This window comes from Chlorocebus sabaeus, chromosome 11 (assembly GCF_047675955.1).
Source record: "Chlorocebus sabaeus isolate Y175 chromosome 11, mChlSab1.0.hap1, whole genome shotgun sequence".
Lineage (NCBI taxonomy): Eukaryota > Metazoa > Chordata > Mammalia > Primates > Cercopithecidae > Chlorocebus > Chlorocebus sabaeus.
The window spans coordinates 63121690-63134926 of record NC_132914.1 but is presented as its reverse complement, the minus strand read 5'-3'; the positions used below and the strand labels follow the sequence as shown (position 1 = coordinate 63134926).

Here is a 13237-nt window from a genome sequence, read left to right as displayed (position 1 = left end):
TACTGTTACACGTTTATAAGCTTTACTATTACACATGTATTAGGTCATTTCCATTTGCATTCAGTGTTAGAACAACGTCAGCTCTTCAATCCCAATCTCTGGCTACCTAGCTTGGCAGTTCTTCAAGCATCCCTTGTTTACAGGGACCACTTGGAAAGTCAAGTACATTATAACAAGTTTATACATCCTCATTCTGTAAGAAACATTGTTGCAGAGAACCATTTTAAGAAGCTTAGAAACAGTTTTCTATGGCTCAGGTTCAAAATGGGGTTCATAGTGGGGATGTGTGAATGGCGCTTCCAGGTAAAGTGATTTATTACATTACACATGAACTTGTTAACAGTATAACACAAAAGTGCAAACACTCCCCAGGACACCTCACCCTTGGCTGGGGTGCAAGTAGGTTCTTCTCCTTCCAATCAACAGTAGCATGATGACAGAGAATATTAGTGAATGCAGTATGTTCACAGTTGGCTGCTCTTAAACAAAACATATTTTCACAAAAGGAAATATGAGCATTTACAATCCCATGATATGGAACATAGGATCTGACCTGTTTACTTCTCTTGGATGAAAAATAGTTTAATGTATTAACTTTTTTTGAAGCAAAGACAAAAGGGAAGAGGTCTAAAAAAAAAAAAAAAAAAAAAAAAAAAAAACCGGCAGGTCATCCATTGCTCCATTGACGTGGGAGATAATACCCTATGTATAACCAATGACTTGAAGAGTTCCCATTTTGAAACTTTTTTGCTCTCTTCAAAGCACTGGGCTCAAATGCCAGCCTCTGTGTGCAGGCTGCCAAAATACTAAGTGAAGCATGGGGCACTACACATTAAAGGAGAAAGGTCAGCATGGCACTATGCCCAAAATGCATGCTGTACAGCAGGATGAACTTTGGAGAGACCAACTCACATCAAGTCACCGTGTGTTTTACATTCTCCCAGTGGCCGGGGTCATTTTACCTCCCACTGGAATCTCCTCTCAGCCATTATGTATCCCAGCTCTCAAAGGAAAACCTCTCTCCTTGACCCCTCCTAAGGCCTCTCTCCACAGTACCATTCTAGCAAAAAAGAACAGCTCCAAGCCAGGAAACTACTTCCACAGGGCAAATAAAGCTTCCGCCAGCACTCCTAATGGCATTCCCTGCCACTGCAGCAGCCAGCAGACACAGGGCTGCATTGCTTGGGAAAGTGCAGCCTGACGCTCCACGTCAACATTCCACCCCCTTAACTTTTCCCAAGGTCTCAGTGAGAAAACCTTTCTTTTTTCTTTCTTCATTTTTTTTTTTGTTGTTGTTCTTATCAGTTCAAACAAGAACAATGAATTCCTCAAGCCTAAGCAAGAATGTGACAAGGTGTCAACAAAGCCAACCAGGAAGGTGATGTATGGCCCATAAATCACTTCACAAACCAGGGCTGCGAAGCAAGCACCCAGCAACCCAGAGTGAGAGTTTTTTCTACTACTAAACCTTCACACCCCCACAGCCACCCTCCTCCAGCACCCTCGCTGACTGCTCACCTGTCACCCCTCCACTGACCAATTGGCCTACTCATGGGGTAATACAAGTTCTGTTCCTTCTGTGGCAAATACTGGACATCTATGGTAGAGCACCATATAATATAATGTGCTTTAGGGACATGTGTTGCTATGGTTTCCAGAGGCTGTCTGGAAAGTTCTACTCAAAACCTTAATTTGAAAGGTTTATAAATGGTGAAAGTATTTGTTCTTACGGTAAAAATTTGATTTAGAAAGTTTGGGCTTAAGTGGTGAAATGATTGTATGGTTTTCAAAAATCAGAGGCCAGAAATTGTTTGGCCTGCTTTATAAATGATACAAAGAGAAATAGAAAGCAACCAAATTAGAATCTCTTTTTGGGGTTGTAGGATTTGGTTTTCCTGAAAGAAATATTGAATGTATAGTTGTGTACATATTAAGATTAGGAAGAGAAAGAGTATTCATAATTGCCTTATGCAAAATAACTTATTGGCTAATACAAAATTACCAAATATTTTCTTTCACTATTTTAATAGATGTGACTAATCATACTTTTCATGCCATGGTTTCAGAGTGAGTATATGGTATGAATTCCTAATGCAAAAACTCCTGAAAAGATTTAAATTCAAATGATTGGCTAATTTTCAGCAACTCAGTATCCATTCTGTGAGTTTCTATTTTATATATATATATATATATTTTTTTTTTAAATGGGCCTTAAATACATATTTAACAAGCTGGAACAGCTAAGTAAATCATTTATAAATATGCATTTATATAATGGAATTACCTGTACCTACTACATTCCTATATAACCAGTTTAGGAGAAAAAGCAAAAACTTCCAAAGAAGCAATTTTGTTGAAAACTGAAGACATCAACAAAGAGAAAAACTCACCAATCCCCATGATAATGGCAACCAAGGTCAGCCTAGTTGAATGCAGTTTCATTTCTTTCCTCCAACCACTTTAAAAAAAAAAAATCAGATTCTAAAAGTAGCTGAAGTAGCAGAGATGAGCTCATTCTCTACTAAATAACTTTGCCCATTCTCTGATGATAGTAAAAATAATTCAAAGAAAACAAGCAAATAAAAAAAGAAAAACATCCACCAAGTTGGTAGTTCAAACTCATAGAAAGTTGACTGATGTTTTACGTAGGCCATCGGTATTAAAAAACCAGACAAGGCTGGGCATAGTGGCTCACGCCTATAATCCCAGCACCTTGGAGGCGAGTCAGGCAGATCACCTGAAGTCAGGAGGTCGAGGCCAGCCTGGCCAACTTGGTGAAACCCCGTCTCTACTAAAAAATACAAAAAACTAGCCAGGCGAGGTGGCGGACGCCTATAGTCCCAGCTACTCGGGAGGCTGAGGCAGGAGAATAGCGTGAACCCGGGAGGCGGAGCTTGCAGTGAGCTGAGATCCGGCCACTGCACTCCAGCCTGGGCGACAGAACGAGACTTCATCTCACAAAAAAAAAAAAAATAGCCAGGCATGGTGGCATATGCCCACAATCCCAACTACTCAGGAGGCTGAGGCAGGAGAATGGCTTGAACCCATAAGGTGGAGGTTGCAGTGAGCCGAGATCACATCACTGCACTCCAACCTGGGCAACAGAGAGTGACTTTGTCTCAAAACAAACAAACAGACAAAACTGAATATATGAAAATCTGAATAAAATATTTCTTTGCAACACAGTATAATCTTTGAAATAATAAACTAACAGTTGTTATAAACTGCAAGTTCTAGTGTATGTAAATAGATCAACTTAGAATAATATCATTTACTCACTCAGGAACACAGCTATTCAATTAAATAAAATACATCTGGTATTATTGCCAGCAAGATAAGCAAAGCAAGCAAGTACTGAGCCACTGTCAGTATATTTTCTCGTATGAGCATAAGGGAGTAAAAATTAATTTGGGACTACTTTGAGACAATTACTTGTATTAACTCTATTTAAATATAAGCATTTCTTTTTTTATTTTTTTAATTTTTTAAATTTATTTTTATTTATTTATTTATTATTATTATACTTTAAGTTGTATGGTACATGTGCATAACGTGCAGGTTTGTTACATATGTATACTTGTGCCATGTTGGTGTGCTGCACCCATCAACTCGTCATTTACATCAGGTATAACTCCCAATGCAATCCCTCCCCCCTCCCAGCATTTCTTTTTATTTTTACATCTGTGATTAAACAAAACAAGACAAAACCCATTATGGCCATAGCATCAAGCTACATGATAATTCTAAAAGAGTATTACTGGTGGGGGGAAACCTTTCTGGTTGAATAAAGGGAAATGAGAAGATAAAATAAGTACTGCAGGTGTGTGAGATCCCAATTTTCTTGCTCTGGAAAAATCTGTAGAAAGAGCTACATCTGTCTCAAAGTGTGACTCTCTTTTTCTGAGATGGAGCACCAAACTGGAAAAGGGAGACGAGCCCATTGGGGCAAATCTTTAAACTCTTCTATTATTTTTAAGTGTACTTGTGAAAATGTTTACCTGTATGTATATATACAGAAAAACAAATGAGTTTGAACTATGATTATCCATTACTTTATTTTTTTTTCAAAAGCTATCTTGCCAAGTCTTAAGGTGGTTCTGTGGGTAAATCGGGGTAGCGAGCTGCTTATTATAAAGCAGGTTGAAGAACAAGTACATAGAGGTCACCTGCACTCACTTCAACAAGGTTGGAGAGGCACCTGGAGTCACACTACACCTCCTTCTGAAAAAGATTCTAAACAATTTCTAAAGGGCACCACATCTTCAAATGGTTTGCTTCCTGCTGGAAACCTAGGCTTTGTTGTATGAGCGCAATTCGTTACCACTGAAAAGAAGATGATTAAAATTTCTTGAGTATTCACCTCACGTCATTAAAGCCTTTTATATATACTTTCACTCAATGTGTCTCAGCAAGACTGACAAAGTCTTCAACTAAGTAGTAGACTTTATATAGCTTTAAATGCTATACATTATATATACCTATTATTTATATAGCTTTATTATTTATATTATATATTTATTAATTTACATTTGAAGTTTACAAAACAAAAATAAGTTTTCTTTTCTTGTAGATGATAAATGAGATCTATGAAACTGTAAAGGATAAATTCTTACTCTTATTCCCAACAAGCTGGTGTCAACAAACATAGCCCAAAACCCAACTCTAGTTTAATGCATACAAGGAAGAAAGTGTAATTGAAAAATTAGTACAAATTTGCTTCTGCTTTACTGTCCACTCATTCAGCAAATATTTATCCAGTGTCTGCAAAGTGCTATAGTAGGCTATAGAGAGATAAAAAAACAAAATCTCACTAACTGTGTGCCATTAGTTGGCATACTTCAAACCACCCTATATTGTTACCTACCTTTTTTGGTGTGTGATTTTTGAATTCTGTAAGGGCAGCGACCATATGTTAAACCTCCATGGGTGTCCTGCTCTTTTCAATCATCTAATAAATGGGTCTGCCATTATTGTTACTGTTGTGCAAGCATGGGCAAATACCACAAGCAAGACTTGAAAATAAATCCTCAGTTCCCTGTCTTTATTACTGGAGGTAAAACAATGATTTCGTGAGGATGAATATAATAAAATAAAACATAGAGTAATGTGATAATGGTCACATTTAAATATATGTATGCATCTACATATATACATGTATACATATCATAAAACACATGTAGACATGCTTTATATATCTTACTTTCTACTAAGCTCTTTTCACATTTACATGGGAAATTAAAGAATAATATATGTGATTCACTAATAGTGACATTGGACATCTCTCCTCTTTTCCTTCTTTCTTTTTTTCTAAAATAAGTATTATCCTCCAATCCCACAGGTGCATTTGACTTCATGAGTGACTATTTATAGCCATCTACACTTAGCCCAGATTCAATACGAAAAAAATATTGAGAAAAGGAAATAAACCTTTTCTGCTGATGGCTTCCCTATTTGGTGCTCAAAGCACTATTTATTTCTAACACACCAGACAACAGAATCTAGAGGGCTCATGGTATAGGTGCAGACACATGGCTTGGACACATTCATTCCTTGGATATTTTTTGTAAGACACACACTATGCTCTGCATTGAAAATACAAAGATAGATGAGACACAGTCTCATGCATGAAAAACATGTAAACAAATAATTATAGTAGACTTGGAAATGTCCTTTACCTCAGGTATGTGCAAATTTCCATGAGGCAAAGAGGAAGGAAATAATTTCAGGAGGGGTTCGGGGGGGCACCATATTTGAACTGCGTCTTGGGAGGTGTGTTGAGATCGGTCCAAATGGAAGTAAAGTTAAAGACTTCACCAATCAGAGCACAAGTGTGAAAGACCTAATGTAAGTTTCAGAAAAACAGGTCTTTCTGTCCTAGGGAAGTGAAGATTTCAACTGGTGGGTGGTAGGAGGCAAGATTAGAAACTGGGCCCAATGCTATAATCAACATAAGAAGTTCAGACTTTATCCCTTGGACGAATGGTAGCCAGTAACAATTTTTGGCAGGAGAGTGATTGAGTGTCTGTTCTGAAGAAAACACTTCCAGCAATAATGGAGGCAAGCTGGACAAAGAAGAGTAGACACAGCAGGAAAACTAGTAGGAGGCTGGTGCAAATAGTTTAAGTGAGAGATGATAAAGACTTGTACAAAGAATGTGGCAGTGGGGAAGTGGGAATGGAGGAAAAGAAAACTCAAAACATATAGCTCCAGGCACCTTTAGGAGTAATAAATAGCAGAACTTTGCAAATGTTGAAATAGGAGACTGACAAGTCAAGGATGACAGGGTATATGATGGCACTCAGATAAGCTACGAATACAGTCAGTCAATGCAGACAGTGACTGAAACACAGATATCACGGAGCTAACTCAGAATAAACACCATGGAATGAAAAATAGAAGACCTCAGATATAACCCTGGAGACGAGCAACGTGCAGAGGGCAGGTAGAGAGAGAAGAGCCTCCCAGGTGCAAGGAACTTCTTGACAAGAGAAGAAACACAGGACAGGTTTACCTTCAGGTATCCAAGGAGGGCAAGTTTGAAATAAGGAGGCGCTGCTGATGTGTCAGATATTTCAGAAGAGACATCAGGACGAGGACTGAGAAGTGTCCGCTGGATTTGGCAGTTAAGAGGTTACTGGCAACCTTATTTAGAGGACTTTGTGTAGGGGGACCCTAGGAAGGATGAAGGGGGCAGAAGCCAAGTCACACTAGGCTCCGGATTAAAGATCTGGAGAGGTGAGAATATTTTTCACTTGGCTGACATCCTGTTGCCTCCTTACCACTTCAAACTGGCTTCAGTCTAACAAGGACAGGCTGTCACACCTTCTTTTGCTATGCCCACAGACCCCTAAACCCAAGAAAGTGATGATGCACTGAAGCACAAAGCTACAGAGCACATAAAGCAATTGGTTATTTTCTGTGACATCATCATATCAAATAGGAAAATTAAATCTATTTTTGGTAATCAAAGGTTATTCTGCTATTCCCGAGCCTTTCTGAGGAAAACTAACAAAATAAGGTATGGGCAGAAGTCAAACTGGAAGTGATTTTTAAGAGGTCTTAAGAAGCTTGTGTGACATTGTTCTGTGTATCTGACAGCCTGAGTGTGAACTAAAATGGAATCTGCCTAGAAAAGGAATATAGTTCTCTCACCTAGAGGGAAAACCACACCTTTAGAATCCCCGTAGGAAGGGGATATAGTAATGGAGAAAACATATTCTGCCTCATTATTCTTTAGCCTTGAGAATGTAGATATAGGACATTCAAAATTCTCATGAGAAGGAAAACAAATAATACCTGGAGGCCAAGCTAAAGGTTTCTTGCTTCTACTAATGAACTTAAATTCATTTTCCATTCACACACAAAAGGAAGAAACCTATATAAATGGATTAAGAGGGCCAGAAAGACGCAATAGAGCAGGAGTCAGCAAACTTCTCTTAAGGGTCAGATGGTAAATAATTCAGGCTTTGTTGGGCAGATGGTCTCTGTGGCAGGTACTCAATTCTGTCACTGTAGTAGGAAGGCAGGTGTAGACAACACGTGAACCAATAGGTGCGACTGTGCCCAGGAAAACTTTATTTGTTGATACTGAAATTTGAATCTTACATAATAAATATTATTATTCTTTGTTTCAACCATGTAAAAATGTATAAACCTGTATTATAAACACATATTTTAAATGCTGACTTCTAAAGAAGAAAATTAGGGTAGCAAATAATTACGATGCATTGGTCATTAGACTATGGCTTCTGACTGAGCCTACTTTTTTTCCAAATCATATCGGATTTGACCTGTCATTCTCTTGCTTAGAAATCTTTAATAGCTTCCCATTTCCTGTAACGTCCAATCTCCTTACGCATGTATGCACGGTCCTCGTGACCTGCTACCACTAAGCGTTTAGGTTCACTGTCCACATTCACTCCCTCACTCATGGTATGTCTCTAATGTACACTATCCAATCCAAACAAGCTGCCCTTACTAAACACACCCTACATTTCCCTGCCTCCATTGATTTACTCCTACTTTTCATATGACATGAAAGGCCCTGTCACAGGAAAGTCCTCTTCCAGCTGTTTTGTTTGTTTTGTTTTTAGATGGAGTCTCCCCCTGCCCAGGCTGGAGTGCAGTGGCACGATCTCGGCTCACTGAAACCTCCACCTCGTGGGTTCAAGCAATTTTCCTGCCTCAGCCTCCGAGTGGCTGGGATTACAGGAATGTGCCACCACACCTGGCTAATTTTTGTATTTTTAGCAGAGATGGGCTTTTGCCAGGGTGGCCAGGCTGATCTCAAACTCCTGACCTAATGTGATCTGCCCACCTCCCAAAGTGCTGGGATTACAGGTGTGAGCCACCACGCCTGCCCCCAGCTGTTCTATTAGAATCCTATTCATTCTTTAGGGCTCAGCTGAAGTGTCATTCAACTCCTTTGTAAAGCCTTCCTTATTTTACCTAGTTGGAATAAAGGCTTCGCATATTGTTTTTTACTATTTACATTTCGGCAAAAATATTTCTGAAACCACTACCTTACAAGGCTCTTGTAAGGATTAAATAATAAATCAAGACAACGTTCATAATGTGCTCAGTGTAACACCTGACACATAGTCGAAGTTCAAAAATAAATAGAAGTTGTATGGACATGCATATCTACCCCTAGACTGTAAGGTCTTAAAGCTAAGGACCATATTATATTTACTTATACACACACCTGTAACAATGACCTGTATATACATGTGTTGTGTTCAACAAATGTTTATTGAATATAGCTGGAATATTGTACACCACTTTTTTTTTGTTTTTTGTTTTTTTCAAATCGTGACCAATACTTTAATCTTAAAGCTAAGTATGAGAAGGGCTGAAAAACTGTTAAGATTTTTTATAACCTTTCTAACTGGGTTGGCCACATGGAGCAGAAAATCATGGACTTTGGAGTCTGACAGACCTGGGTTCAAAATTCAGTTTTATTACTTTCTAGTTTGTGTATCTGTGCAAGTTACTTTAATTTTCGGAGACTTATTTTCTTCATTTATACAACTGTCAATAAAATGTGTTTTTAAAGGTGTATTTTGAGGTTTCTAGAACAGTACTGGGCTTGGTAGGCATTTAATAAGTACTGGCTAAGGATATTAAACAGGACTGTGTTTAAATGCCCCCATTCATATTACCTACATGGTGAAACATGGTCAAAATGGTGTACATCAGAAAAAAATGTGAATTGTATTTTTTGACCATTCTTTCTTAAATACATAAAGAGAGCTGTTGTCTCTAGCCCATTTTGTGGGAAAGAGTCAGTGCAATGGAGGGTGGTTCACTATGATCCCTAAGAACTGACTCCACTGACAGCACCCTCTTTGACTTTTCCCTGCTAACTTCAGCAGGTAGCAAGAGGGGAGTGTGGGCTATGGTGTCAGATTACTTGAGGCTCCATCAACCACCCAGATGGAATTTTAGGAGCTATGGTAATTCCTATCTGCTGGGTAGGGTTCCTGAAATACAACCATGGTGTTTCATTTCCTAGTTGTTGCTGCCATCTTTCTGAGTTGCTGTGTGATCCACCATATTCCTTCTCTAATCTTGCTTTGATTTATGAATGTACATGATGATGGTGATGGTAATATCCTATTTTAAATGATACATACTCAGACTAACTTGGCCCAGAGAACCCTACCAAAAAAAAAAAAAAAAAAAAAAAAAAGGAATGAATGACTCAGGTCCTTAGAAGACAGTTTCTAGAGTCATTCTAGCTAATCTTTTCATCAGCTGAGTGCTTTGCAAAGGGGTTTCTGCCTCATTGATCAAGAAAGTGTAGTGGCTTACCAATGCCAACCTCTTAAAGCATAAGTAGAGGAACTCAACGGTAACCCACTAGACTCACTTGTATGCAATGCATTGGCAGTTTGGGACAGCATTAACGTTTATAATGTGACCTTGTCTATATTTGGGGTTTGGCATAAATTATTACTTTACTTCTCAACTCAAAATTTGATGATTCCACTATTTTGTCAAAAATAACCAATAAATACCACTAATCACCTAGTCGACAGCTTATTAAAATTTATGCTAACAGTTCCTATAGATTCTAGTGAGAGTTTAAATGAAAGAGTTAGGTGGAAACAGGCAAGACTGATATCACCTGGATTTTTCTGCTATATCATGATTCCATAAGCCATCCTTAAAGATGCACTGAATTGGATAAGAACCATGGAGAAAGTGGTGATTATGTACACAGTACCTATAAAGAGAAACTCTTGCTTCAAATTTTCTCCATATTCAACGTAGGTGGTGCTTTGGGCCCAAATAAGGTGACTCATTGCCTCAGTTCTCCCTTTCCTGTTTCACAAGCAGACACAGCAAAGCCTGGAGAGTAATCTGACTCCTCCCTGATTGTAGTGGACTGCATCTGGGATGACATTTAGTTTTCCTTCTCTGTGGGCTCTGTAAAATCACCTACTGCTCAGAGAAGCTCTCTGACATGTTCTGAACTCTAAGAACAAATGAAAATGGCATTTTGGGAAAAAAAAAAATGAAGCCAGACCAAAGAAGTCAGAAACATGATACTCTAAGATCAGGCACTTATCTGCACTGCAAATGAAAAAAGTTTCAGACTCAAAGAATTAACAATTTCACCACTAGTTTTCTCCTGAGACGTTACTGTCACAAGAGATCCTTACATTTCCGGTGGCATTCAGCAGATTCTCCTCTTTAGGGAGGCCAACGGCAGAAAGTTACTGAATATTTGCTCCCTCTCAGATGCAGAAAGATTATTTTGTAAGCAATGTTGGAGAGGAAAAGGGCTCAAAAGGAGGGTGAACATCAGAAGAAAAAAGGGACAGATCTACAAGGTGCTTGTGACATGTTTCCACTTTGTGCTATGGGCAGTGGCAGAGCGGAAGACCAACCTTTAATTAACTTAGCAACATGGTGCCCATGTCCAGGTATTCAAGTGCTTAGTAAATACTGTTACAGAGTGCCCGACAAGGAACGTGGGTCTTCAGGGAATGTGTAAGAAATAGAAGGCACGTTCTTACCCTCGAGATGCTTCTAGTCCTGTTCAGACGACAAGCTTTATGTATTAATACGTTAATTCAGATCTTTTCCTCACTTCCTTCAAAACTCCATCCAAAGTTCTTCTCCTGCAGGCAGCCTTACGGCTCTGACTAATAGCTCATGCCTCAACTCTGTGTCCCCACAAGACTCATATCCTCCACTTTTACACAACTTGAACTTGGCAGAAGTGTTCTTCAGTTGATTCATGTGTGCTCAGTCCAACTGATTTGTCAGTATCATGAGGATACGATTTTAGTCTTCTTGTTCCTTTATGTCTTTTCACAGTAATTAGTTCTGTAGCTTAAACATAATAAACACTCATTAAGGGAAAACTGGCCAGCCAATTCTGACTCCTCCTGCTCAGATAACACTCCAAGTGTGCTGGTTCCTGGCTCTCCCACTAACAGATTAAGTTCCTAGAAGTTCCCCTTCCTGAGAAGGCCTCCGGATTTTCATGCTGCCTTTGTATCCAAAAGCAAAGATGTTCTCAACAGAGCAAAAAGTTAGAAAAGAACTCAATGTCTCAGTGGGCTAGATTTCTGCTCATTACAAAAACAGGACAAGCGCTGTTTCTATGTAGCTTGTGCCATTAGCTACATTCAGGGATACCCGTTAACAAAAATGGCAGGCTCTCAATTTAGAGTGTCAATTTCTTTGTCATTATGTGAGCTAGTGATTTAACTCCTTGCTAAGTTATCTCATGCATCTCTTGCCACTTCTTTCCTCACACACTCTCCTCTTTCTTCTCTACTTTGTTTTTCTGCAGTGTTTAGAAACTAGAAAATCAGAACTGATTTCTGCCCCCTAACTCTCTCAATCTCTCTCTCTACTAGTGTCAAGATGGGAAGGCACATGTTCCCATCTTGATAGCAGCAGAAAGAAAACCGGCAGCAGAAACAGCAGCAGAAAGAAAAATTAGACTCAGATGGGCTGAGAGGGCAATGGCAAGCAATCTTGGTACATGTCAGCTGCGTCTCAGCTAAGTGCTAGTGATTTTTTTTTAAGTTAGCACTGCTGAAAAGAAGAATGACTGTTCACATTAATAATTGCCTTCTTAAATTTGTAATGATGAGAAGCCGGCTAAGGTAGAAGAGGTAATGTTTATTTCACTTTGAAGCTTATAGGTAGTCACACGAGTATCACAAAAAGAAGAGATACAATGAATCATCTTGCCTTTTACATGACTGTTACGACACCTGCAACATCTCTCTTGAATGATCTGCCTAGTCACACTCATAACGGAGGGGAAAAAGAAGACAAAGGTGAATGCTCAGTTAGCCCCTAACCCTCTCATCCTATCTGCTGTTAATGTTGCCCACAGGACTACCAGCTGCAAGGCTATCCATGACCTCCTCTGTCAAGTCCACCCAGACTCTCTGATCTAAAGCAGCCTTGCCCACTCCAATACTCTCCATTACATTAACTTGGTTCACTTTTCTTCTTCGCTCTTATCATGGCTTGAAATAATCATCTTTATTTTTTTAATAACTATGCCACCATTTGTAATCCCTCTCTAGAATGTAAGAGCCACAAGACTAGAGACCTTAGGCTTTTCCCCAGTGTCTCTCCAAATATCTAGCACAGTGCCTAGCATTAGCAGAGTGGGATAAATGTTTGCTGAGTGAACAGATGTTTCCTTAGGAGTCAATTTCCATTTATCCCCAACGTTTGTAAATTTTCTCTCTAATATAGAGGTCCACCCTCCTTAGACACAAAGGAATTATAGTTATACACTTGCTATGATTCCCAGAGTTCACAAATTTTGATGCTTCATCATTTTAGCCAGTAACTATAGCTTGAATATTAGTGAAAAATAGATGGGGATACAGACTCTTAGAACGTGTGCCTTCCCATCTTGACACTGGAGAAATGGAGAAATGTTATTCTAGTGCATTCTGCTTCGCATTCCAGTTCAAATTTCAAAACCTTAAAAAGCCTGAAGACTAACTTAGGTTTCAATTTAATATAATCATTTTAGAACAACAGTTATAATATTTTTACTGTACATGCATTCAATTATTACTAAGTACTTTCATTTCTATCTGTAAAAGTATAGTATAAAAAGTTCACCCTCATGAAATCAGACAAAAATACAATTGACCCTGGAACAATGCAGGGGTTTGTGCACTGACTCCCTGTGAAGTCTGAAATCCAACAAAAATCCACGCAAAACTTTTGACTCCACAAAACTTAA

The 13237-nt window shown here is 38.9% G+C and overlaps 1 protein-coding gene across 3 annotated transcripts in view; it reads right to left on the bottom strand.

Moving 5' to 3' along the window:
* The window catches only part of HMGA2 (high mobility group AT-hook 2), a 141498-nt gene that overhangs the window by 87409 nt on the left and 40852 nt on the right, over window positions 1–13237 (bottom strand). The window contains exon 4 of one of the 3 annotated variants that reach the window (XM_037996841.2): window positions 3638–4323. The exons of the other annotated variants lie outside the window; for them this stretch is intronic. Coding sequence (XP_037852769.1) covers window positions 4318–4323 — 6 coding nt within the window. The 3' untranslated portion in view covers window positions 3638–4317. Of the gene's footprint in view, window positions 1–3637; window positions 4324–13237 lie in introns of those variants that run through there. 3 annotated transcript variants of the gene reach the window in all.